This window comes from Phycomyces blakesleeanus (assembly GCF_001638985.1).
Source record: "Phycomyces blakesleeanus NRRL 1555(-) unplaced genomic scaffold PHYBLscaffold_4, whole genome shotgun sequence".
NCBI lineage: Eukaryota > Fungi > Mucoromycota > Mucoromycetes > Mucorales > Phycomycetaceae > Phycomyces > Phycomyces blakesleeanus.
In genome coordinates this window covers 1,412,576-1,438,862 of record NW_017265137.1, presented here as the reverse complement: position 1 = coordinate 1,438,862, position 26,287 = coordinate 1,412,576, and the positions used below count along the sequence as shown (strand labels likewise).

Below are 26,287 nucleotides of genomic sequence, written 5' to 3'. Positions count from 1 at the left end.
TGTATAAAGCTTTCATGTACTTTGACTGTGTAGTCACAAAATAAGTATCAATGTCTTTAAAACATTATACCAAAGATTAACTTGAAAAGAGGAATATACATAAATGCAGCTAAGATGTGTAGTTTTTTTTTTGTTCTTGTAAGTTTGGTATAAAGAGCTTTCTTAATTCCTTCATATTTATAATAATAGTAAAAAAAAATACAGTGATTCTATAAAGTATTTGATGTTTCTGAAGAAGACTGGTAAGCTGAAAACTGGTATTCAACAGAATCTTTTTAAATAAAATATCCGGTTACAAGCAATCATCTTTTTCTTCTTCCTTCTTCTCCAAAACATAACTCCTCTGTTACTCTCAAAAAGAGGATCTGGAGTAATCTTTTCTCTTTCTCTTATTTACAACTAATTCTCCCTTAACCTTTGTTGCCTCGGTTTCCTATATTGTTGTTGTTGTTTTTTAAAAGAAGAAATATAGATAGAGAGAGTACACACACGCATGAATACATATATTAGTACTTGAGTAGTAAAGCTGAAAGTAATTCATGTTAATTGAGACGTTACCCCATCCTTTTGGATTAGCCTCTTTAAATTCGTCCCAGTTGCGTTGCTTGATGGTTTCTGCATCAACGGCATCCTCGTTTTCATCATCAACTTCCTGCTTTTCTGGTTCTTTACCACTACACAACAAACCAATCAATTAGTCTCACAAAATAACGAATTATAATATTTAATCTTATATATAGACCACACATAAAGAGAGAGAGAGAAGAAGAAGAAAATATACTGTGAGATCTTACCCTCCACTGATAATATTGCCTTGCTCCATTTCTTGCTGAAGATACTCATCGATTGTCATTGTAGGAAGATTGTGTCCCGGGCGGAAAACCTGATCTGTCAATTGCTGTCTCTTGTTTGTAATTACAAATGGTTGTAAAGGTCTGCCTTCCTTGCTCAGAAGTGGTTTGTCCCGACCCCAGGCACTGTTGAGACCTGTTGGCACACGATCGTCTTCTGTCGTGGATTGTCCGGGCTTTTGCATTCGGATATCTTGCATGGCTTCCATTTCCTTTACCATCATCATCTCCTGCTGAATCGCGTGCAGATGTTCGAGCGATTTGAGAATGTGAATGTCAATCAATGCAATCACGATCTCTCTCTCGACATCGTCATCGTCTTCTTCGGCATCCTTTGTCTGGCGTGATTCACTCAAAAGTAGACGATCTCGTAACTGGACAAGCTTTTCTCGTGCAGCCTTTTCCCGTCGGTAGCGGGCAATTTTTTCGTTGCGTTGTTGAGCAGCAGGAATGGCTCGTTGCTTGTCTTCCAAGCTGGCTTCAAGGTCAGCAAGGTCTTGTTTTTGGATCAACTGATGCTCTTGGCATGTCGACAAGAAGCGATGGAAAGCTTCCTTTGTTGTTTTTTATTTATTTGTTGGTTGGTTGGTTGGTTGGTTGATTCGTTCGTTCGTTCGCAAAGATACAGAAAGAGAAAGAGAGGTTTGTTTCTTCGTTTTTTTCTTTGTACATATATATAATATACATATTTACTGATTTGTGTATGTAGATATCAAAAACAATGACACTCTCCACACAAAAGAAAAGAAGATTTTCTTGAAGATAATAGCAATATTAAAGCTAAATCCAAAAGTATATACTACTCCTATTACTATTACTAATATAAACCGAGATATCGACAATCAAACAATAAAAAAAAGTAATGTTACCTTTGCATCAATAAGTATTTTGCGACGTTCACCATTGGTTTGCTTGAGAATCAATTCACCCAGGTAAGCCGGAATGAGTAGAAATCTGAGGTCATTGGCATTAATGTCATCAAGAAACTCATTGCTACTGAAAATAGCAAGTCGCGTCACAAGTGCATCTGCTTGTTGAAGTTGTTCAATGGCCTCCATGACCAGCTGTTGGTAAGCAGGATCTACACTTGCAAGTCGAGTCTCATCAAGAGAATTAAGTGTTGCTTGTGAGCGCGAAAATAGTTGTCCGAGTGAAAGTCCCTCCATTATAATGAATCGATTAAAATAAAAAGAAAAGAAAAGAAAAAATAATAGGAAAGGAAAGGATAGGAAAGGATAGGAAAGGATATGATAAGAGAGGAAAATTAACTATGGGCGGACTTTAAACTGTTCAGATCGTAAAAGTGAATTTATTAAAGAACACTCATACTCACATACACATACACACATATATATAAGCATAATTGAAATATTTGTTCTTATAGCTTCTACTACTACTATTATTATTATTATATTTAAGTATAATACCAATCAATGGGTATTGAAATTGCTTATTTTATCTTTATATATATATGTTTTCCTAAATAAAATAATTTTTTTGTATGTATGTATGTACTCGATTGATTGTTTAATGAAGACAGCTGTGCGTCTTTCTCTTAGCTCGTTCTGCTACCATGGCTGCCCCTGGAAACTGTCCCATGGAAGGATCAAGGGGATCATTGCGTGCATGAATGAAATCTTGCTGGAGATGAATAGGATCCGTTACTCCAGCCAGACCTACCATGTCATGCTGACTAGGCTCCGATTCCAAGTCTTCGAGCTGTTCCTCTGCTGATTTTCCATCCATGGTGCCATAGCGACGCAGAGCATTAAGTTCTTGAGTGAGAGTGTCGTGGCGGAACTTGACTCGAATGTCAGGTACATTGGTTCTCTGCATGTCGTTACCTGCCACACCCGGTTCACTCCAAGACTCTCCGATCCAGTGTTGCTTGATTTTGTTTTCCCAGCCACTCTGAATAACCGAATTACGAGCCAACTCACACATGTCTGTCGAAGACAACTTCCAGATCTGAGCAGCTACGCTGTATTCTTCAATCAAAGGTTCTTTTGTAAAGTGAAATTGAAGTGGATCATCTGTAGACAGCGACACATTAAGACCACGCTGGAAGAATTGTGGGAAAGGATTTCTTTCATATGTGAGGAACAGTGCGTTGTTAGACAGCGGTGACATGGCAATGTGGATCTGGGCTAGGTAAAACAAATATTGCAAGGCAGGGACCTTTCGCAACAAGATACCGTGACTAATACCAAACGACGTCAAAAATGCAGCTGTCAAGTGTTCGGTATCACCTGCTTCACCACAATGAGGTCTCAACACAAACGTATCTAAAAAGAGAGAGATAGAGAGATTTTATAAGACAAAATACACCCACTTTATATATGTATATATAATTATAAAGACAACACATACTGAAACCACGTTGGCGGCGCCACTCGTTGAGAGAAGTCATATTAGCGTACATGTAGTAAATGTAGTAGCTGTAAGGTGGATTGCTCTTGTTAGTCCAATCTCTAGGTGCAGGATACTTTTTAAAGATTCTCTTCTCAGGTTTAGATTCGTCATCGACTGAATCGAACCCAACCACACGTTGCAAGAAAACAAACAACTCAGGGTGACTTGAGGGGTCTTTGGTGACTTCAAATAACGGCTCAAAGACGTCTATTGGCAACAGTTATTTGTTAATATAAGAAAAAGAAATAATAGTATATTATTAGTACAGCTATATATGTAGCCTATTGATTGATTCTTTAGCTTTGACTTACTCTTGATTACATTCTCAAAGTTCTCAATGGCACCAGATGACTTGTAGAGGTTGTACAGACGAGGTATCTGGATCAACCAACGAACATTGGGAGAGAACATCTTGTTGTTGACCACCCACTTGGCTAACTTGTCCCATTCAGACTTTGATCTTCCATAGATCGAAAGACGATACTCAACCATCTGGTATTTAGATGATTCCAAATCAGACACAACCTCTGTAGATCCATATATATATATATAAAGAACGGTGATTAATAAACAAAGAAAAAAATTAAGGTTCTCTCTCTTTGCTTTGCTTTGCTTTGTGTACCCTTTGTGATTTCAGCGAGGTAACGACCGTTGATGTAATTGTCGGTTTTTATAAAGATTTCACGAAGTCTACTCTCTCCAATTGGGTTGTACTTCAAATTGAACTTGTCGAACCGGTGGAAAGAGTCTTTGTGGGCCTGTTTTATTATGATTATTATGTACACATACACATATACATATAAAAGCAGTTGTAGTTGAGAATACGATATAAAACAAAACAAAAAAAAACAAGTGTATAAAGACTTACGTGCATATCTAGGGTGTCGATGCTGAGGTCATAGGCAGTCAATCCCAGACTCTCGAAAACTCCAGCGAGAGTCAAGTGTTTGTCATCACGATAAATCACAACATCCTGTGACAATTGTTAGTGTGGGGCTTCAATTAAATCACACACACACACACACGTATATATATATATATATATATATATATTGGTAGGTTACTTACATCAGGGGATCTCTTCATCTTTGACTTGATGAAACGCAACAAGTGCTTTTGGTTCATGCAACTAGTATGATGAACGTGAGTGTCTACCTTACGAACATTATAAAAGTCTCTGTGGGGAACTCTCTTTTTATAGAATAAACATCTATTAGTAGTTTTCAAACAAGAAATTGCCAGGGAGAATTCTTCTTGTGTATGTGTTTTTTTTTCTACCTTTGAATCGGCCAGTTCCTGGAATTCATTCAATAGAATGTACATTTGCCATTTTCCATCAAGGTACCGCAGGCGTCTAAAAGCAAAACTTTTGGCTGGTCCATCACTGTAATACAACAGTATAAAAATAAGTGAGTATAAAAATAGATATGCAGCTACACGCACAATAAATATGAATATGAATATGAATATCCTATTTAATTTTTACCTAATGGTATTTAGGACAAAATCCATGTCTTCATAAAACTCCTTGCGGTGAGGAATATTACAGATTGGACGGTGCTGTTTTTTATCTATTTTAATAGACCCAAAAATTAATTGCCATACTCTGCCATTAGACTTGAGTCACAGATAAGACTTCTTCCTTTTATTCATTTATTTACCATGGTCTGAAGCATATACTTCATAAAACCCTTCGGGGTTCAAGCCGTAGGTATACTAAACCATTTCCAAATTTAGCATTTGACTTTTTACTTGAACCAAACCAAATCAAATAAAACAAAAAAAAAAGGAAATTCCCAAGCCTTTGTGTGCGTGTGTGTGTGTGTTTTTTTTTTACTTACATTTTCATCCTTTGACGGGAATTCACAGGATTCAAAGTCAAAGTCACTACCAACTGCGGCAATGGGATCCATCTCACGCTCATGCTCTTTTTTACGTCTTCTCTCGAGTTCTTCTGGGCTAGGCAAAGGCCATGAGCGGGGTGGAGGTTCAGGATAGATCTTCCAATCAGAACGATTTTTTGGGTTGTCATTTAATCTCTGGCGGGATCGGATCATATACTTGTCACGGAGTTCAAGGCAACGATGTAAGCTTGAGTACAGTTCCCTCAATTCAGTTGTAATTGTGTGGCCGGTTTCTAATATGTATATATATTACAGATTAGGAATCAGTCTTTTCGTTTGGTTGGTTTAATCAATGGATTCAATATATAGCTTATACACTTGCCTTGTTCCGAATGGATAGTTGAATCTACTACAGGAGGAGGTGTACCGGTATTAACCACTGGATGCAATATTGTTCTTGGTTCTATTTCTTCGTCCAACGCAGGATTGATAGGTAGGTTGTGGCACAAATACTTACTGTCTTGCTGTTCAAGTCATTGTGATTTGGAATGAGCATTACTTTTTTTTTTATTGTTGTTGGAATCTTGATTCACTTACGTCAACGATCGCGCGTTGTTCTTTGTACTTGAAGAACGGCGTGTTATCCAGGTCTCCTGTTGGTGTTCCTTCAGAAGAAAGGAATTCAGGTGATTTTGGTACCTCTTCTTGGTCTTGTATAGAAGCCATAATTAGAAAAGAGGAAAATATAGATAGACAGATAAAGAAAGAAAGAAAGAAGAAGAAGAGATAGAGAGATAAAGGGAGGAATAAAGAATGGAATTGGAAAATTAGATTTCCAGCGCACACACACACAAAAAAAAAAGTTTAAAAAGCGGGAAGAATATTATATTATAATAAATTAAAATGATAATGATGATAAGGTATTTTTTTTTGGCAATGAAAAGATGACGGAGCCGACGTCACACACTATAATATGTGTATATGTATATGTATATGTATAAATATATATTTGTTGTTGATTAAAAAAAAAATAGAGTAAATAATTAAGGAAATAGAGATCTATATATGTATATAATATATATATATTATTATATAATTGAATGCAAAATAAAGACATAAAAAGAAGAAAGGAAAAAGAAGGTTTTGTGTATAGAATTATAGAGAAAGTATGTATATGTATATGTATATGTATATGTATATGTATATGTATATGTGTATAGATGTATACTTGTTCCTTGTGTGTGTATGTGTGTGTGCGAGTCTTCTTATATATTTTTTAAGGGTTATCTCCCACGCCCTGTTGTACAGAATCAAGGTGTGAATACAAAATATACCCTTCAAATGATCGATAATTAAAAACTTCATTTACCTTGTGATTGAAGCCAAACCACCAAACCAGAATTGCAATCACCACACAAAGAATCAAAAACAGCACAAAGCAACACCATTTTTTCTATTCATCCAAAAATGGAAAAAATAAATACTTCATTCATTCGTTCGATCAAACTTTCGGTTTTGCTAAAACTGATCTTCTTACCGCTCTTGTCGCACGCGCACTCTTAATAGCCTTGATTAAGTGATTATGGCCAGTTTCTACATCATGCGTCGTATTCTCTGCGTGCTGTTCAGTCTGATTAAGGACCTCACCTTGTTGCTCAACCATCATAGCCATGTCCATAAATAATTGATGAAGTTCCTGTCAATTCAAAATATATGTTAATATTTTTCCTCTCTCTCATTTTTTTTTCAATATATATAGTCTATTGTTTCAATTCGAATCTTTTACCAAAATTGTCTTTTCAATATTCTTTATATCATCGTTTCTAAGCTGAACTTCAGACAGCACCGCATTAGCCTGTCCCCGTCTACCGGCTTGCATTATCTATAAAAAAATTGTAACAAGTCAAAACAAGGGGGGTCAAAGGATTTACGTGTATATCATATTCTTTTTTTTTCTTTGGTCCAAAATGAAATCTTATCAAAGCATGCCAATAATTGCAATGAACTTACAGATTGTGCAAAAATCTGGGGAGTTTCGTTGGACCCAATCAGTTGGTCGACTTCTTCACTGGTAGCCTCTGGTTTGACTATAAATTACAAGAACATACACACACACATATATATATATATATATTACGATTAATTGATTACTAGTTTATATATGTATAGGTAAGAATTATGAAAACAACTTGCCTATCCTAATCTGTCTTTCTACTCTTTGACGATATTTTTGCTCGTATGATCGTTCAAGATCTTGATAGCGTTGAATAGTATCAATAAATCGTTTTCTCAGTGTCATTGTCTATTTTTTTATGTCAGTACAAATTGGGTTTATAAAGAGGGAAACTCTATATATATATATATACATTACCTGTGTTCTACGAATCTGAGCATCCGAACTATTGGGAAAATGTGCATTTGCGGTCTCGACAGCTGTGTGTGTGTATAATTTTGGATTTAATTAACCCACTTTGCAACCTTTATATATATCTTTTCTTCTTATTCTTTCTTACTTTTAATACGATTTTTAATATCAAGATTGAGTTTTTGAGTTTGGGTTTTTAGTCGTTGCAGTTGTTCAGAAATCGTTTTAAGCTGCTGTTCATTGTAACTCGCAATAGAGCTGTTGTGTAACTGATCGATTTCATCCACATTGCTGCTGACAATAACAACCTCATTCTTGAGTCTCTCTATCTAGAACCAAATTTTGGTTTACTCATTTTTCATCTCATCCCATATCATTTGATATATATATATTTATATACACATGTGCGTTTCTCCTCCTGTCTTTATTTCTTTTTCTTTCTGTGGTTATACGCCGTTTTGTTACCTCATCAAAGAACCCACTCATTGTGCTTGTGTCTGCTGGCTGAGAAGTATCGGGGTGTGTAGTACTTCGAGTAGGGTGAGTAGTCTGCATCTCATAATTGTCGTTACTAAGATCTCGCCTGTCAATAGGATCTCTAACACCATGTCGAGGTGGAATAGGTGATGAAGTATAGCGCTCATATGAAGAGTTTGTCGGGTGACGCTCGAATGGGTTTATGTTTGTTCGACTAGTAGGGGAACTATAACCTGCAGGTATGCGCGAAGGGCCGAATCTATCACTGTAAATCAATATAAGTAAGATAGATAGAGAGAGAAAGCAAGATGCATAAATGTACGATCTAAATATCTACTGTGCTTATATGCACTTACTCGTCTCTAACAGGGGTTTCATAAGAGTCCTGTTTGGAAGGAGAAGAAGAGGTGAGGATATAAGGTTAGAAGCAAAGTTAATGCATATACTTGACTTGCCCTTATTTCTGCTGTTCGGTCTCTACTGAATGAATATGACATCTTGAGATACAAATGTTAAAGGAATGCGTAAAGAGAGCGACAGGATAAAAACAAAGAGGAATGAATGGTTTAATGTCTAAAAAAAAATTATTATTGTGTAGTAATATCTGCAGGAATATCAAACTGACAGATAGTATACGTCACACAAAGTTCCTAAAGAAAAGAAAAAGAAAAAGTGTAATATAAAATACAATATATATACATTATATGTTTATGATGTGCCCTTTCGTCATTAAAAGTAAAATAGTTGGATTTTGCTTTCCGCAAATCTGTGTTATAAAATAAAAATTGTAAACACCGCTTAATTTTAGCCAATAAAATATGTCTAATAATCAAAATTTAATTCCCAGGTTATTTTTTTCTCTATCTACCTGTCTCTCTTCTTTCACTCTCTCATCTTCCTGTAATAAGTTTAAGATTCATTCAACAAGTTATTAACACGTTATGACTGTAATATATATTTATATATATATATAGTGTAGCAGCCTCGATTACAATACTCTGAAAATTGGCTTGGGTACTTGCTGTACTCTTGCTTATACTCACCTCTCTCTCTTCAACACATTGCTTCATTACCCACAACTAAGACTTTTCTTCTTTCTTTTATTAAATGCACGCGCTTATTCTTCATGAATTTAATTATAATATTGCTATACAATATGTATTAAATTTATTTTAATTGTTGCTTATAAAAGAATTCAAAATTCCTTTAACTCTAATTATATATATGTATGATATAACTCAACTCTATTGGGAAGAAGTATTATCTCTTAAAAGCTCTATATATAGTTTGACTTTTACTATGTCAATCTTGAGGCTGAATAAAGTAAGAAAGGTAAATAAGAAAGCTTTTTAAGAGCTTGTGCAAGTTTGTTTATTTGGAGAATAAGTGATATCAAATATTGGCAAAGGTTTCATACACTGAACTACTTTACTGATATTTGCATTATATCATTTTGGATCGAAAATTGGTACAACTGGAGTCTTGGCAATCATTTATCTGAGTATTAATCAGAACATCTTCATCCTGGAATATCTTGTATAACATAAATTATATAAATGTGTATGTGCGTGCAGTATCTCAATAAAGTATTACCATAGTAATAGTATATATAAAATATACTTATGTCATTGATATATTCCTTTATTACAGTGATATTACTTCTACTAACTTGTACAAAAACAGGACAGTATTTAGTACTATCATCTCTATGCATGAACTGATCATTCCCTCATGCTTATATATTTCAAGACAAGAAAAAACTTTTGAATCAGAGTTGAAATACTTGACTTTAATAAAATCACCATCAATAAACACTAAAAAAGTAAAAACACAAATATACGAATCTTCATTCATAACAATAGCTTCGTATTATCTAATTTTTTTACAGCTTCTACCATATCGTCTTTATCAATCTGGCTCGTTAGTTTTTTTTTTGTTAACTGCTTGATATTACTATAGGTTATTACTGTACCGATACATTGTCTCAAAAGCTCTAATATTTTTAAACTAATATTTTTGATCAGGTAATACAGTCACAATCAAAAACGTTTCGACCTCTGAGCCCAAAAAATGCATGAGAGAAATCATGGCATGTATTCAACATGCAACTGCTCCTCAGTAATAAAAGCTAAAGCATTCAAACTTCAAATAAAAGATTATATATATGTTTATTATTGAAATATAGAAAAAAATAAAAGATCAATATTTTGTATGACCTCCTTTGGCCTCAATTACAGCCTGGCATCGATGCTGCATGCTTCCGGCCAAAGTTGACGAAAGTTCGAGACCTATCCTTCGCCACTCTCGTTGCATTACAACCTTCAGATCTTCAACATTGTTAATACTGGCCCTCTCGTCACTCATGCGCCTCTGGAGAGCCCACCAGAGATGCTCGATGGGGTTGAGATCCGGGCTTTGAGCGGGCCAGTAGTCAAAACCTCGGATCTCATGGCTATCTTTCCACCACCTCGAGTACGACCCAGTATGACAGCTGGCGTTGTTCTCTTGGAACACGAAGCTCCTGTTTTGTTCCCGCGAAAGATTTTGGAACCAAGGGAGGAAGTTCTGAGCCAAAGTGTTCACGTATTGGTCTTGGTTTACGTTACCATCTAGGAACACCAAAGGGCCAAAACCACCGGCCCAGAAACAGCTCCAGATCATCACACTACCCTTCCCCCACTTGGTTCCTTCGATGATATTTTCTTCCTTGAACCTTTCACCGACTTTCCTGATAGCTCTAGCTCCTCCATCATTACCCTCAACTGTGAACCGTGATTCATCTGACCACACTACACCTCTCCACTGGTCATCTGTCCAATTCACATGCTCACGGGCCCATTCCAGCCTTCTTTTCTTGTGGCTTTCGGTTAAAGTTGGCTTGTGAGCTGCGATATATGATCCGAAGCCCAAACGCTTCAGACAACTGATTATTGTCTTTCTGCAGACAAATACCTCAATGTTCTTTAAGGAAGCCCTTAGCCTAGAAAATGAGGCAAAGGGGTCCTTACGAACTATTTGAACAAGGTGTCTTTCTGTCCTCTCGTCAATCTTTCTAGGTCGTCCGGACCCTTTTCTTGGCTCGGGCGATCCTGTCTCGTCCACTCTCTTAATGATGTACTTGACAGTTGACAGACTCATGCCAACCACCAATGAAATCTGGGTCGCCCCGTAATTTGCTAAATGCATGTACATGATGCATCCGTATTTATAGGGATTGGCCTTTTCATATGATCCGTGGGTGTTTTCTGATGAATTTACGTCTTGCATGTTGGATTTGATTAATAATATTGGGAGAAAACAATGTTTTTATTTTTATTTTTTCGATTTTTTTTAGGCATTTTTTGCGGGGGTCGAAACGTTTTTGATTGTGAGTGTATATACTTGATCTTAGTGTACTTTAATACACGAAGCTTTTTTTTTATCAGAACAACTATTTTATTATATCGAGTATTGATTTATACTCTAGATTCAGTCAGTATAGTTAGGATAAAAGTATAATGATTTTATTCTGCTAATAAATCATATATTCGATGATATTGCATAAATCGTCCAAAAATATTGTTATAATTACTTATTATTTGATGGTAGGATCGAGTATTTCCATGTAATTTACTAGGGAAAAATCAGTGGTTAAATTATTTCAGTTTATACAAAGATACTTGATTATATTGTGTTTGAAACACAATGATGAATTGTGTAAATTAGCATCAATCTTATTGCTTTACTCAAAGTATCTGTCCATTTGTTTTTTTAATGTTAGTACCCAAATATGAAAGCATATTTTCAATTTTTAGCTTCTCTCTATCTATTCTATACAGAATGCATCGTTATTATTATGGTTATTCTAAATAATTTAAGTTTGTGCTATATAATCGCTTAACATGAATTTCAAACGATAGCTATGTCAAGTCGGCTTTTAGGAATCTGGTGTATCTTTAAAAGAAAATTTCTTATAAAATGGCTTCTTTTATATGAGCACACACAAAATAATATCATGCTATGGCAGTCGTATTCGCTAATTTTACAATTAATATTTATACATATAAAAACAAATTACGCAGAAGGATCCACCAAGCAACTCCTAGTGTCGTTTGTGGAATTTGATAGACAGTGACTTTGGTGTGAAGGAAAAGATACTATCATAAACAATTCCATTTTTGTGAATCGAGTTCTCGGGTAGGTCCCATTCATAATGTTTCACTATACAAACTTAAAATAAATATCGAAAAGCCTCTTTGTTTGTTTGTTTGTCTTTTTGTTGGTATAATAATTTTTGAGAGAATTGACTTACACAACATAAGCAAAACAACTTGCTGCTCTGCCATACTGAAATTGACACCAAGACACTTTCGGTTTCCATCACTGAAAGGCGCCCACGTAATACCTTTGTGCTGGTCATATTCACCTCCTTTTCTGAATCGCTCGGGATCAAAAACAGTCGGGTTCTTCCAAATGGCTGGGTTCTTGTGCAAAGCCTCGATGTCCACACTTACAAGTGTGCCCTTTGGAATAAATGCCCCAGACAGAGTGACATCTTCGGCTGTCATGCGTTCAAGAATTGCACCAAATGGAGAGCATAAGCGCAAAACCTAGAACGTCAATGGTTTAATAAACTCCATATAATTTATATGCATGCATATGCATATGCATGTGTGTGTGCGTGTGTGTGTGTGTTGATTTGTAATATAGGTACCTCTTTCACAAGCATATTGATATAGTTGACACGCTTGCACTCAGCAACAGTTGGAGGAACCATAGAATCATCATCCCCGAGAATATCTAATGCTTCCCTGCGTGCTTTATTTTGTATATCCTGTTATACTTTGATTCATTAGACACATTAACTGTGATCAACTTTAAGACTTGCCTTGTTAATGGCCATGTGATAAATACAGAATGCGATAGAGCTTGCGGTGGACAGGTGGCCTTTTATTTATTTTACAAAAAATCGAGTCAAGGTAACGTTTATAAGTATACATACGTGTGTTAATACTATTTTACTTGTAATATATCTCACCTGCGGCAATAAAAATAGCCAAGTTTGCCTACAAACAGTTCATTGCCATATATATACTGGTCAATCAAAAGAAGTATCAACCAGATAGACACTTGGTTTTGCTTACTCGTAAATCATCGGGGTCACTTATTGCATTTTCTTTCATTTCAGCTTCGAGGATAAGTGTCAAGAAATCCTTTTCGTGACCAGCATCAGGCTGGCCTTTTGATTCCTCAATCTTTTTCTTTTTTTCATCCACCATATCAAGAATAAGCTTGTTGAGCTTGTCTATACCCTTGGATGCCTTGTCATAATGAGGGTAGAAATGGCGAAGAATACGCTCATAAGAAGTAGCAACCTGAAGGATAGGAGCAGTTATTCCTGACATTGCATCGTTGTATGCTGCTATCCACTCAGAATCATCGTCACCCATTGTTTTAAAATCAAATCCTACAAAAAAAATTTTTAAAGAAAAAGTAATAAAAGCGAATATATATATATATATGATTAGTACATACTTCTTTTTTGTTTCTTAAAGAAAAAGCCTATCAATATTGAAAATTGACGGACTACGTACCAAATAAGGCTCTGCCCAAAGCGTCAAAAGTGATCTTTTGTAGAAAGCTGTCTACCAAGACGTTTCCATCAGTCTTTTCAATCAATTTAAAGATATCGGGAATCATGCGTCCAAATAGATCCACAGGAACTGTGCGGTGAAAAACTGGATTCATAGCCTAGATCAAATAATAGTTAATAGAAAAGAAGAAGAAACGAAGAAAGAGAACAGGCTATTAATTTTTTTCTTCAGTATATTTACCTTGCGTTGATGTTTCCAGAGGTCGCCCGTAGAAAATACAACATTTGAATTTCCAAATAGACGGACCGCAAGGCTATCTTTACTCAAAGCGTCCATGAATCTGCTGTCCTTTGGGAATATTTCTAAGTATAATACAGAGATTTCTTTTTTTAGTTTTCGCTTTCGTTGGATATATGATGCTCTTAAGCTTTCTAACTTACCTCCTTTCATCAAGAGGTATTGTACTGCAAGGGGTTCTGTGACAAAAACGGTCCAGTAAAAAGGAAACTTTGACTGTGAAACATTCGGGCAAGAAAAAACAATAAACAAAAAACAAAAGACCTCTGTGTTTGTTTATGGACTTACAACATAAAACCCGTTATTCTTGTGAAGAAGTGGAAGAATAAATCGTCTTGTCCGGTCCTCTATTGACTCCACAGCCAGGGTGGATCTGAGAAAAGAAAAATAGGAAACACTTGGGAAGTGGCTTAATTTATCAGGAACTGTGGTAAAGTCGTAGACCTTCTTGCAGAGAAACAAAACCACTGCTGCAGCCACATAAGATCCTTTGGGTAGATAATCCACAAGTCTTTTGGCAGAAGGTCCAAATGAAAGTGAAATACTATTGACAATATCCATAGGAAAAGAACAGAGAATAAAGAAGTAATCAAGCGATTGATACAAATTCAGAAAAGAAGAGAGGAGAAAAAGAGTACTTATAAATAAGGCGTACTTATTACTCTTCGACGCGAGAGCATGTTCAGTAAATATACTATTTACTTTGACACAAATTAGGATAGGATAGGAAAACTTATATATCATTATTTTAAGGATTTAACTTGGTTTCATCAGTTGACCCTTGAACTTTAATTTAATTTACTCCAAAAATGGTACTAGATTCTTCCTCGGATACTTTTATATGTACATGTGCAACAAAGCGATTTGACTGTATTATAATCTATATTGCTACCGTAGCATTACCTGCATACTTTTTAATGCAGTAGTTAATACAAGTCAAAGAAAGATTGTTTACTTTACTGAGGATATATAGAGTCCCATTTCAGGCAAATGTTTCCTCTTCCAAAGACAATGCCATTTTAACGACCTTAATTTGTCTATAATTGTGTTTAGATGTAAACCAAAATCATCTGAGAACATAGCGAATGGGTTACCATTACTCTAAATAGCAAAAATCATGCAAGCAAGGTATCTAAAGAATAAATATATATGTACTCATTCCAAATCATTTGGACTCTGTAAAGTTTATTAGGAATCTGTAATACAAGAACCATTTTAATCCCACTATGGAAAATGAGTGGTGATTCCGATCGTGATTTCGAAAAATGTTCATGGTACTTTCCAAAATCACCATCGGAATCACCACTCATTTCCCATAGTGACCAAGAGACCACCGTCTTAATATATCTGGATTCAATCGACTGAGTAACTGTCACCTAATATATCAGCTGCCAAAACGGTACCTGTAACACTGTCTAGTTACTTTTTTTGTACGGTTGCTATCTCCAAGTGATAGTTTTTGTCTAGCCATGTACTTGTACGCATATATGATGCCAGGCACAGATATAGTCATTAATCCAGCGGTTGATATACTGCCGCATCCTTAAGAAAAATGATCGATCCTGACTAGAGCCAAATGTTCTTGGATCCCGTTCTTAAGCCCTTCAAAGAGCATTAATCTCGAGCAATACGCTTATCACAATACATCAACGAGGTCTATAAAAGCCTAAAGTGGCCAATTCAAACTTACAAGTGAGATTTTGAGCACCCAACAGAAGAAGGGACTAGCAAAAACTGGCCAATTTCTCTAAGGAATAGTTCAATAAGGAAGGTGGACCTGTTTGGCCAGATATGAATGTATAGTGAATACCATACCTCAAAATGTTCATTTTTTCTTGACCTAAACACAAGACTCGGGTTACTAAAACCCAGAAACCAAGTACACATAAGGCCAACGATACAGTTAGATAGACCAGAGTAGCCAAAGGGACCGTCGTCGCACAATATATCCCAAAAACAGAGACCACAGAAGCCTAACTTGTATAAAAATTGCTGTGCTCCCAAACCTTTGCCCAAGACTCGGAAGGCAGACAACAAAAACTCTACAAATCAAGGGTTCAATTTAAATAAAAAATTAGTTCCAGTATCACTTCAGAGCTTAGACCTTTACAATCTATTTTATTACCATACACTATTCTCACTAATATCTCATACATAAAAATACTTATTAATTATAGAAAAATTAAAGCCTATACAGAACCAGCAGAGCATTTTGCACATCTTTATTTGTTATTCTGACATTACTTATATTAATGTAGCTCAAATAAGAGCAGTATTTTTAATTGCTAGTCAATTTTGAACTTTCGCACACATTGTTCACTTTAAAAAGACAGACTTTTATTTTAAAAAAATCAATAATAGTTCTTTCTCTTTTTGTCTAAAACTTATTATTATTTATACGCAAATCATCAATTGAAACAGTGTATATACTAATCAAAGTCTCATCATTAAACTGGCTAGGAAATTACGGTGTCAATATCAGATTGAGTCGATAAGTCAGACTTTTAAATTGAATGCTAGTGAAAACTGAACATAGCAAAAAATGTAGCAATGTACTAACAAAATCAATTACAGCTATAAACAAAAGGCATATAATCAAAAAGTGTTTCCCAGTATGCCTTTGTAACTGCAGCAAACATATCATCAAAAACATAATATTAATCAATATGAGAAGAGAGAGAGAAAAGATATCTAGAAGGTGCAACAAATTGTGGATAGGTGGATGAGACGCTGTTTTATTCACTCGTCTAATATCACGGCTCAGACTTGCAAAACAAGAGGATACTCGACAATAAAACATTCAAGAGTCTGGTTAGAGTAGTCAAAAAAGAGACACCCAAGAGATATGACGGAGCTGAGAACGAGGGCGTTAAGGGTAGAAGCCGACAAACGGTATCATATGTTGCGGGTGACAATGGGAAAGGTCAAAGGCCAAAAGAACCTCCATTGATAAAGTGACATGCGTGAGACCAATCTGCAGGAGTTTGATTTGGGAGGAAAATATATAGATCAAAAAGAGTATCTGGTATTGGTATGTGAGCCAACAATGTGAAAAAATCTGTTGGTGATTAGTGTACATATTGGTGAAGAATATAGAGGGAGACAGTAAAAGAAATGAAGTAAAGAATCTTAGAAGACATCAGAAACCAACAGTTGATAAAAACAAGAATTAGAAAGAAAAGTATTGTGCAGTAAAGAATGGTATAAATATAACATTAAGAAGAAGGAGAAAAAGAAAAACATGTAGCAAAGAAGAAGAGAAGAAGGTATGTCAAATGAAGGTACCATATTACAAATAAATAAATACAACAAATAATATAAAAGGGGAAAGGAAAAGGAAAAAGGAAAAGGAAAGCATCTTTGCGACTAATAGAAATAAAAATAAAAAATAAAAAGTGATCAAGTATCTGGAAAGAGAAATTGAAGGAATACATAAAGAAAATATGGGCTTGCAGCCAACAAGTCAAAGTAGAGAAAGTAGTATGGGTAGAAAATCGAAGAGAGTATTTTCGTACCTCACCAGAAAACATTTGGGGCCGTACGATTGGTGGTGAAAGGAGAATATTTCAAAGCTTTGGGATCACCGGCTTTGCAGACTCCTTGCTCCACCACAAAACAGAACCTTAGAGTGAACTCATGCACTACCGACCAGCAGTTTTAGCGCCTACGGCCGCTAAGTGCACTCTTGAACATCAGGGCATACTTGAGTAAATCTTCCGGGTCCTTGAGATTTACTCTGTTGCTATTAAGTCCTTTTGATGGCTTGGACTTAATATCTGGAGTTGGCTCCGGTCTAGCTGTAGAATCAGCCATCCCTCTGGTGCTGGGTAGAGAGACAGCCTCAGGCTTCTTGCCGTTCAAACCAGCAACTGGAAAAGGAGCCTTAAATCCAGCCTCTGGGATCTTGACCACGACGGATTCAGAAACTCCCAAACCAGAATTCTTGGCTTGGGATGGCTGGCGCGACACAACCTTTTCTGCAGCGAACTGCACATGATCTTCTGCAACCCGCCAAGACATGCGGGTTAGGGGAACGTTCATATTGGATCCCATTCTTACTGTCTGGATGACGTCTTGGAAGCTGTCTACCAACACGGGCTCCAAGGTGATGGCCAAATGTTTTCTGCCAAAAGGAACATTGGACATCACCGCATCATCAATAATGTCCATGGGATTGTCGAGTTCCATAGGTTCGCACCAACCTAGGTCCTCTTCAATCTCCATGGACATGAGATATTCATTGGTTGAATATTCTCCACAGGAACCACCAAACTCTTCCAAGGTAGGCTGGACAAACGTTTCCTTGAAGGCTGGAGGCGTCCAAAAGTCCAATGCCGGCACCATTGGGCAAGTATCGACCACCGTTGGGCACTCATAACCAGCCCAAAATGAGGCCTGAATGGCATATTGTTCAAAGGAGAAATATTCTCCGGCTGGTTGAGAGGCCAGGTTGTATTCTGGCACGGCGTCTGTATATGTCACTGGCTTGCTGTTACATATTTCATTGTACTGGCAGTGGTTTACAGAAATGTGAGGTTCAGCATCTGACAGGTCTTTGACAGAAACAACACTTTCACAATGATCCTGAGAAACTGCGACCGAAGTATTCTGGAGATCATTGCAAGTGGAAAGACTGGTCTCCTCGTCAGACATTGCGTCAAGCATTCTTGTGTAGGATCTCAGCTTCCTTTGATCCTCTGAGAATTTTCCATCACGCGAAAGATTGAACAACAAAGTTGTACTGAGCTTTCTGCAAATTTCTGTAATATCTGTAGACACAGAACTGCAAAGGACTGTGTCGGCTTCACCGTCAGTTCCAACCGTGCACTTTACTGGGAATACCCTTGTAAAAATTACACTCTCCATTCTCTGGATTGAGAGGAGGTGTGGGATATATCCCCGAAGACCGGTTTCAGAGGGCACACAAAATTCCACTGCTTGTAGGACGTCTTCCTCCACCAAAGAGGAATACTTAATGGACGGAAGCTCCACGATGCTTTCTTGGCCCTCACTCAGCAAGGCACTTGAGGACTCTTTCGTTATCTTCTCATCCTTAGACACCAAGGAGTCATCAAGAGCCGGAAACAGACCAAGACTTACCCAACGTGCGGCTACACAAAAAGCTCTGGCAAAGCTTGCGCCTTCCGAACTTTCCTTAGGAGACGGGGTTGGGGCCACTCTCTTCATAAATGGGCGGCTTCGTACATACCTGGTTACGCCAAAGAAAGATGGCAAAGAAGAGGTCTCAAGAAACATCATAGAGATGAACAGGAGGATTGGGATAATTATGCGGTATAGCATGAGAGCTGCATAGAAGGCGTTATAAGTAATAGAGTTCATTGGTAAAAAAGATAAAGAAAAAGGATGTAGGGAAGAGATTATAATGCATCTGGAGAGACTAAGCATCTGTATTTATAGACTAAAAATCTATTTTTTTTTTGGTTGAGAGTGTTGTCACGTTCTAATCTACACTTAAATATTTACTTATGCACATTCGCTTACATTACTCTTACAGCTATTAACAGCGCGTGTATTTCAAGCTACAGCATAGTGGAAAGAAATTAGATATACATTATATGAAAACATGTAAGAATGTGCTGAGATAACTGACAGGTAAATTACTAAAGCAAATACTGATATATATATTGCCAGATACATTCATGTCTTGGAATTAATCAATCTTTCTTAAATATTTAAGAGAAAAAAGTGATCTGATAGTAAAATCAGTTCTTTATTTAACAGAAAATTAAATGTACTATTCATGCACAAAAATAATAAGTCAATTAAGTAGAGATAAATAAAAATTAGACGAAGATTTATATGAACAACTTGTTCTTAAATATACAGAATCTTTATTATCTTACTTTTATTGATATATATATGTATTGCTTATCAAAATTCCAAGTCAAATATTGTCTTCATGGGTTATACAGTCTCATCAATTAAATGAAAGAAAATTTTAGCTTCCGCCAAAGTGAAAAAATAACATCCTTAACTCTCTCTTCATTGTTTGTCTACTTTTACTTAAGAAACCACTTTCAAAATCATTGGAATAAGAATATATAACCTTTAAATATTAAGAAAAATAACTTTTATTGAAAGTTTAATATTTAGTAACATCACCACGGGCTTTCTTCATACGGGCTATGCGAGTTGGCATAGACATGCAGTAGGCCTTGCATACTGCAACCGGTATTTTCTTCCATTCTTCATGGATAACCTTGTCTAGCTCCTTAATAGTTCTTGGAGCTGGTACTCTTGCCCTTACCATCCGACCCAAATGAGCCTATAGGTTCTCAATAGGACTGAGATCTGGGCTATTCGGCGGCCATTCCATTATTGGTACATTATGGGTCTTTTTCCAGTTCTCAACAAGTTTTGACTTATGACAAGGAGCATTGTCTTCTTGGTAAATAAACTCCCCGTCATGTCTTTCACTTAGGCGACCATAAAATGGGAGCAACTTTCTTTCCAAAAGGTTTATATAGCCAAATTGGTCAAGGCTGTTAATAATCGTTTTTAGTGGGCCTACTCCTCCTGCCCACACACAGCCCCAAACCATCACCGAACCACCTCCAAACTGTACTCTAGGCATGATACAATCAGACTTGAACTTCTCCAGAGGAAAGCGCCAAATTCTAAGGTTTCCATCCTTTGGGAAAACCATAAAGCGAGACTCATCGCTCCAAATCACACGATCCCATCTTTGATTGGTTTCTTTGCAACGTTTAGCAAACAACAATCGTTTCTTTTTATGTGTTCTGGATAGCCTTGGCTTAAACACAGGATGGCAAGAAGACATTCCGATCTTACGAATAGCTTTGCGGATGGTATTCTTGCAAATGTACTTGCCAATCATGAGTCTCATGGCGTTTGTGAGTTCTCCAAGTGTGGCATTACGATCTTTCTTCATTTCGTTTTTAAGCTGGCGTAAATCTCTCTCACCCAAAATTGATGGACGTCCTTGGCGTTTTTCTGTTAATGGCGTGCCATTCTGTTTCCATCTTTGAACTGTGCTATGTACAGTTGTCATGGGTATGCCTGTCTTCTCCGAAATGGCAGTCAATGAAATATTATGGAGAGCACCACCGATAATAAGTCCTTTTTCATAGTCTGAAAGCTCTTTTCGTTTCTTAGGAATACTTTTATTGATTTGCTGAGACATTGTGAGATTTGAATGAGAAGAGTTTTTAAAAAAAGCACAACAACTTTGCACTAAAGATGTTCTATTTAGTTGAGTTTAAACTTTTTTCTTTCATTTATTGTATGGGTCTGTATGTATAGTCAGATAGCGTAGGAAAATATGTCATAACAATGAACATTTTTATCCAAGAATATGCACTGATAACAAAATCAATATAAAGATCATATATATCCTATCTCTTTTATATTTTTATGATATTTACGGAGCAAAATAACAATTGAAAAAGATAATTCAATGAACTACATTTGAAAGACGTTTGAGTTCAAATATGATGTCTGCCTCATAAGCTAGGATAATTTTATGGAGAATGAATTATTATTATAGTTTTTAGTAAGTATTATTGAAACAAGATGATATTTAAACAGGGCAAACATTACCGTAAAACATATATTAAATCTTATAAACAAGAAAATACCCACAAGAGTTTTTTCTACCCCTTCAGATTAATAACTTATCTTTTCTTGATATTTTTTTTATTATTATTTTCAAAGCTAGGCAAAAAGTAACTCGTGATATTGAAGCAGAAACATTATTGTGAAAGTGGGGAATTGTAGTTGATAACATATTTTTAGATTAATATACTGCGAGGGAAGGTGGCGATCACGATGATAATTTTGGAATATTCTTAAGATACTTATAAAAATTGCCATTAGAATTATCGCTCATTTCTCATGGTGATATATCACTTAAATATGTCCTTAAACATCTTTTTCAAGTTATATAGCTAAAGACATATTGAGCACTCTGTTATATAACTTTTTACTACAATGCATATGTTTATTACTATTTCTAAAGTATAGATCTAATAATATATATATCAATTATCTATATTCTTTTATATAAGAACATATGCTCCATAATCTTAAAGTTAGACAGAAAATATAATTTGACAGTACTTTAAAGAAAGTTGATATATCTCTGAGATTATATTGAAAGCACCATTTTAAGCATATTTTACTTGAGAGATACTTGGAAGCTGCTTAGAATTTAACCAAGAAGAGTCTGACTGAATTCTTTAACACGCTAAAGACCAATGCCAACTTGTTAATAGACAGTTTTTATGTACTGGAGAATGCATATTTATTTTATATAGTCTGTCACTTCAGTGAAATGTTTAGTACTTATTTTGCTAACAATATAGCACTACAAAAAATAGAGCAGTATCTTCAACAGAATTTATAACTCACAAAAGAAAATACTAAAAAATGATACTCGTATTTTGAAAAGAAAAGGAAAGAACATTGTATATCAATATGTTATCTTTGTCTTTCTTTTAAATATTAGCTGTAGTGCCAATAATTCTTCTCTCAAAGCTTCCTTGCTTACTGTTTTTCTTGTTCATTGATTAAATAAGTTTAGCTAATTTCAAGTATAATACAAAATTATTATATTTTTTAGATACCCTCACCAGACTACTATTATTTTTCTCACGCAGCCTATTATACTGACAGTATTTTTTTAAGTACTTTTACCTAAGTAAGTCATATTAATTAGTCAGCTGTAATGGTCAGTATACATAAAAAGCCTACCCCACTTCATGTAATTCAATATGAAAAATATATATTTATACTATTCATGTCTTATTACTCAATATACTCTATATCCCCAAACTTATATATAGAAATTGTAATATAAATTATGTCTGTAAATATTTGGCAAGTTATTTTATACAGAATATTGAAGTATATATTTTACAATGTATCAATACTTGGTTAATGTTCTTATTTAAATTCAAAACGTGTTTTGTACTGTGAATATAATTGCTCTTGTATGGTAATGTAATAAGATTTTCATAATTAAATCATCTGTATTGTGATATTTTTATTTGAAAAGGTTTAGATGATAGATATTTTGAGACTCTTTTTTATTATTTTAAATAGAAGTTCAGTTAAATGAAATTAATAAGGAATCGCTGAAAGTTGTTGATATATATCCAGATATTCTAAATATGAGTGATTATAGCAGCTTTGTGATAATAGTTTAAATACTTCTTGAAGATGATCTAATGAAGGATCAGACATATTGACATAAATACCACATAATATTTTCTTCTACTAAAGATATTATCTTTCTCTCTCTTCTCATACATAGCTAACATTTGTTTTTTCCATTCTCTGATATGAGAATATAATGAATTAAATATTAGCTATTGACTCTGCTGCTTATAAGTATTGAAAAGTGTTATATTTCTAAACATATTCACTGTAATAATTATATTTCAATATTACTTAAAACCAAAAGAGTAGGCCTGAAAGTCTTGTATTTTATGGATATCATTTGTATCTATTTTATTCTTATATGAGATATTTAATTTATACTGCATAGTCTGGAATAGCTGGCTTGTTGGTGCCACTTACACTTTCTAGTAAAAGGATAAAATCCAATCTCTTTAGTAGCATTTGCTTGTTTATTGCTTTTATTTTTATTTCTATAGGATTAATAGTAGTATCCGGAGCTCTTGCGAGACTCGGGTTAAGAATATTTGGTATGCTCTGTACTATCATTCTCTCGGGAAACCATCTTGACACTTTCAGCTATCAATATACACACTTTCAATAAAACTCAACTCTGTAATTCAAAGTTCCGCTGTCTACTGAGATGAGATCCTAATATCCATGCGTGCTTTTTGCTTCATTTTCTGCCTTTTACTTATTATTAAATATCGCTTTGAAATATATATATAAATTTACTTTTTATTGCCTGTTAATATCTTTGTGTTTATTTGTACAAGCAAAATAAATAAATAAAAAACTTTTTCTTGTGTTCTTGAACAAAAAGTGCACAGACCACTTTAGAGTAACCTACGAATCGCCGTTATAGAAACCTGTACTCCACTTTAAGAGGCATTGCTACACCAATCAAAACTAAACCCTTTCTTACTCTTTTTACTTCTTTACTTCTTTACTTTACTTTACTTCAATTTGCAAAGTTGTTTTCCATAGTTTTGGATGAAATTTTATAGGCTGCTACTTCTGTTATGATACAGTTACACAAGCCTACTAAAATAATATACAGCTATGTCACGCTTGCTCTGACGTGGGAGTTAACAAACACCCTGGCAAAAAAACGGAGTCCTAAACTGGTCTCGTATTGTTTTGTTAGGACTATTGACACTATTTATATAGGGGCAGAGGGAGGGAGAAAAAGATAAATATGTACTGAGGAGCTCACCGCCTAGTTTTTCTTCTTCTTCCTCTATGCACCATTGCTAGGAACAACCAAGTAAGTACCACTTCCCCATACACATATTTACGTGTAAAACGCGGTTTTTTTGTTATAAAAAAACCCCAATTTACATAAGTAGCGCCATTACTCATTAAGAATTACTTAATGCTTTACCAAAACATCGACTTGACATTAACTCTTTTTTATTTTTTGTTCTTTTTTATTTTTACAAGGTCTATACTAAAAAAAACCCCTGATATTTATCTTGAGATGTTTTTTTTTCTGCTATTATTTATAATAGTAATGTATGGATGCCTGGTTTGTGAAGTAATTCACACAAGCTTTGTGGGATTAATCATGGTAAGCACATTAATGTTAAATGCCTTCTCATGCTTTATGTCATTTACTTATTTTCTTTTTTTTTTTATTTTTTTGTCATGTATATTTCAAGAGCGCATGTACCTGCACTTGGTATACCATTACCATATTCAGTCTTTTCTGTTAGATTCCGGTCTAATGGGGGAGATTGATGTAAGCCTCTTGGAGACAGAAGCGGAGGTGTTTACACCAAAGCTGGTCTCAACCAAACCAACTAGAGGGTATGGGCCTCTCAGCGTTCAGTAAAGAAAAACCAAACTTGTCCGATTCGGCTCCAGTCTCCACATATCAAAGTCAAACATAGACGCGGCCAAGTGGGGTGTAGTCACAGACGGGAGCCTTCGGGCGCGTCTTTAGGTGGGAGCTTCTTTTTAGAGGCGCCAATGAAATACCACCACCCATTTGGCCAACCCCCTGCATGGGCAGCGGGTGGACATGACTTGGGAGTAATGCTATCACCGCAGGCATGATAGCCCGAAACCTTTCATCGAAGCCTTCTCATCCCTTGCGTGTGAGGCCGTGGAGTGCTCTTCCGCAACTTTGGCATCTATTCTAGATCTGAGGTTAGGCGAAGAAAGAAGAACAGACAAGTTTGGTGCGCGCAGCAGTAAAGCTATGGAGTATGCTGTTGTGACATTCTTTTTCAAGCCACTCAGCCCGTGCGAGAGACTTATGTCTGGGGTGGACCAAACCTTACCATAAAGGTTGGACCAGAGTTCGGCAGTAGACCGTCGTGATGTCAGGTCATTTTCTTTTTACTGATGGTAGCAGTATTGTGCAAACCAAGAAGTAAAGTACGCAAGTATTTTTCTTATCTTCAAGCCTCTGCAACGTTGTAGTCGGTTGATTCGGCCAGTGCTACAAAGTCACGCTTGTCAGGATGTGACCGAACGTCTTTAAGTCGCATCTCTGGGTTTTAGACAATGCTAAAATATACTTCCCGCGTACAAATTGTACACCCTGGCTCTCGGGCCTAGCACTATACTAGCTGACCTTGTTCTTGATTGATCGGGTTACATGTAATGTCAATACTGGGAAGGCAAAAATCGCATACAGACTATATGAAATCGACGGGGTGTCGAAAGTGTGAAATGATCCTGTCATCGTTGAGCACCGAAGATTAAGCCCTTGTCTTTGAATTTGTTCTTCGGAACACCTTCAATACTTTTTGTATCTTTATATATACATATATTTAGGTCCTTGTCTAGTTGATCTTGGTTGACATGACTGGTGCCTTTTTTCTAATCTTGATTGGAAAAGAGGGTGAGTTCGATTCTCACAAGGACTTTATAAAATATTTTATAATAATTTACTTTTATTCTTAAATGCCAAAAATCATTGCATATAATAGTTTAGATAAAAAAACAAGTATATGTATGTATATATACATGTTAAAAGACCTACATAAAATCAAATATGATTAGATAGAAGCAATTTATAGTAGTTAGACATTACAAAAGAATCAATAATAATAATAATATTAGTAATAAAGAAAAATATATTACAGAGAAAAATGTTTGTGGGAAAAAAACATATAAAAAAGGGTAGTCAATATATACAGCTGGCAAAAATATAACAAAACTAAGATGTGAGCAGATAAGAATAAGTAGTGGGGTCCAAATGGGTAGTATAATCATAAATAAATCTTTACATATATCAGAGCTTCAATAGGTAATGTATTTTTAAATATGTTCTTTAGCATACTTGGCAAAGCTAATGTT

The 26,287-nt window shown here is 35.6% G+C and overlaps 9 protein-coding genes across 9 annotated transcripts; 1 reads left to right on the top strand and 8 right to left on the bottom strand.

Annotated features, from left to right (window-relative positions):
• Window positions 1-410: 410 nt before the first annotated feature.
• Window positions 411-2,017, bottom strand: PHYBLDRAFT_141520 (hypothetical protein; the record flags this gene model as incomplete). Its single annotated transcript, XM_018430607.1, has 4 exons — window positions 411-433; window positions 559-674; window positions 795-1,405; window positions 1,721-2,017. The coding sequence occupies 4 exons, from the start codon at window positions 2,015-2,017 to the stop codon at window positions 411-413; spliced, it is 1,047 nt and encodes a 348-aa protein (XP_018295690.1).
• Window positions 2,018-2,267: 250 nt separating this feature from the next.
• Window positions 2,268-5,856, bottom strand: PHYBLDRAFT_176970 (hypothetical protein). The gene is made up of 12 exons (XM_018437840.1): window positions 5,705-5,856; window positions 5,490-5,631; window positions 5,105-5,400; window positions 4,925-4,979; window positions 4,750-4,834; window positions 4,542-4,647; window positions 4,332-4,454; window positions 4,132-4,236; window positions 3,886-4,021; window positions 3,575-3,790; window positions 3,222-3,470; window positions 2,268-3,136 (listed from the first exon to the last, which is right to left on the bottom strand). Exons 1-12 carry the CDS (start codon window positions 5,831-5,833, stop codon window positions 2,379-2,381), a joined length of 2,400 nt encoding a protein of 799 aa, XP_018295689.1. The 5' UTR covers window positions 5,834-5,856; the 3' UTR covers window positions 2,268-2,378.
• A 527-nt stretch (window positions 5,857-6,383) lies between these two features.
• On the bottom strand, window positions 6,384-7,801 carry PHYBLDRAFT_108869 (hypothetical protein; the record flags this gene model as incomplete). Its single annotated transcript, XM_018428075.1, has 7 exons — window positions 6,384-6,560; window positions 6,645-6,803; window positions 6,894-6,989; window positions 7,118-7,175; window positions 7,294-7,409; window positions 7,479-7,540; window positions 7,621-7,801. Coding segments are annotated over 7 exons (849 nt in total), but the record flags the coding sequence as incomplete, so codon positions are not given.
• Window positions 7,802-9,392: 1,591 nt separating this feature from the next.
• On the bottom strand, window positions 9,393-11,216 carry PHYBLDRAFT_164544 (Homeodomain-like DNA binding domain-containing transcription factor; the record flags this gene model as incomplete). The annotated part of the gene is made up of 3 exons (XM_018435030.1): window positions 9,393-9,482; window positions 9,609-9,763; window positions 10,958-11,216. The coding sequence occupies 3 exons, from the start codon at window positions 11,214-11,216 to the stop codon at window positions 9,393-9,395; spliced, it is 504 nt and encodes a 167-aa protein (XP_018295687.1).
• An 814-nt stretch (window positions 11,217-12,030) lies between these two features.
• On the bottom strand, window positions 12,031-13,858 carry PHYBLDRAFT_108882 (CYP509 protein; the record flags this gene model as incomplete). The annotated part of the gene is made up of 7 exons (XM_018428076.1): window positions 12,031-12,149; window positions 12,241-12,538; window positions 12,643-12,762; window positions 12,805-12,875; window positions 13,048-13,395; window positions 13,523-13,679; window positions 13,763-13,858. The coding sequence occupies 7 exons, from the start codon at window positions 13,856-13,858 to the stop codon at window positions 12,031-12,033; spliced, it is 1,209 nt and encodes a 402-aa protein (XP_018295686.1).
• A 912-nt stretch (window positions 13,859-14,770) lies between these two features.
• Window positions 14,771-15,975, bottom strand: PHYBLDRAFT_60773 (hypothetical protein; the record flags this gene model as incomplete). The annotated part of the gene is made up of 4 exons (XM_018440693.1): window positions 14,771-14,920; window positions 15,025-15,166; window positions 15,510-15,861; window positions 15,945-15,975. 4 exons carry the CDS (start codon window positions 15,973-15,975, stop codon window positions 14,771-14,773), a joined length of 675 nt encoding a protein of 224 aa, XP_018295685.1.
• A 408-nt stretch (window positions 15,976-16,383) lies between these two features.
• Window positions 16,384-19,159, bottom strand: PHYBLDRAFT_60772 (hypothetical protein; the record flags this gene model as incomplete). The annotated part of the gene is made up of 2 exons (XM_018440692.1): window positions 16,384-16,445; window positions 17,488-19,159. 2 exons carry the CDS (start codon window positions 19,157-19,159, stop codon window positions 16,384-16,386), a joined length of 1,734 nt encoding a protein of 577 aa, XP_018295684.1.
• Window positions 19,160-24,644: 5,485 nt separating this feature from the next.
• PHYBLDRAFT_141513 (hypothetical protein) lies at window positions 24,645-25,303 on the top strand (the record flags this gene model as incomplete). The annotated part of the gene is made up of 4 exons (XM_018430606.1): window positions 24,645-24,808; window positions 24,892-25,012; window positions 25,083-25,161; window positions 25,215-25,303. The coding sequence occupies 4 exons, from the start codon at window positions 24,645-24,647 to the stop codon at window positions 25,301-25,303; spliced, it is 453 nt and encodes a 150-aa protein (XP_018295683.1).
• An 80-nt stretch (window positions 25,304-25,383) lies between these two features.
• On the bottom strand, window positions 25,384-25,670 carry PHYBLDRAFT_141512 (hypothetical protein; the record flags this gene model as incomplete). The annotated part of the gene is made up of 2 exons (XM_018430605.1): window positions 25,384-25,473; window positions 25,560-25,670. 2 exons carry the CDS (start codon window positions 25,668-25,670, stop codon window positions 25,384-25,386), a joined length of 201 nt encoding a protein of 66 aa, XP_018295682.1.
• Between the last annotated feature and the right edge of the window lie 617 nt (window positions 25,671-26,287).

What these genes read in the sequence shown, in the direction of transcription:
- PHYBLDRAFT_176970 (XM_018437840.1), bottom strand. Translation starts at nt 5,833, where the DNA reads ATGGCTTCTATACAAGACCAAGAAGAGGTACCAAAATCACCTGAATTC. An exon ending in TCCCGTCAAAGGATGAAAAT is followed by an intron (nt 4,980 to 5,104) that starts GTAAGTAAAAAA and finishes GAAATGGTTTAG; the next exon opens with TATACCTACGGCTTGAACCC. An exon ending in AGATGAAGAGATCCCCTGAT is followed by an intron (nt 4,237 to 4,331) that starts GTAAGTAACCTA and finishes CAATTGTCACAG; the next exon opens with GATGTTGTGATTTATCGTGA.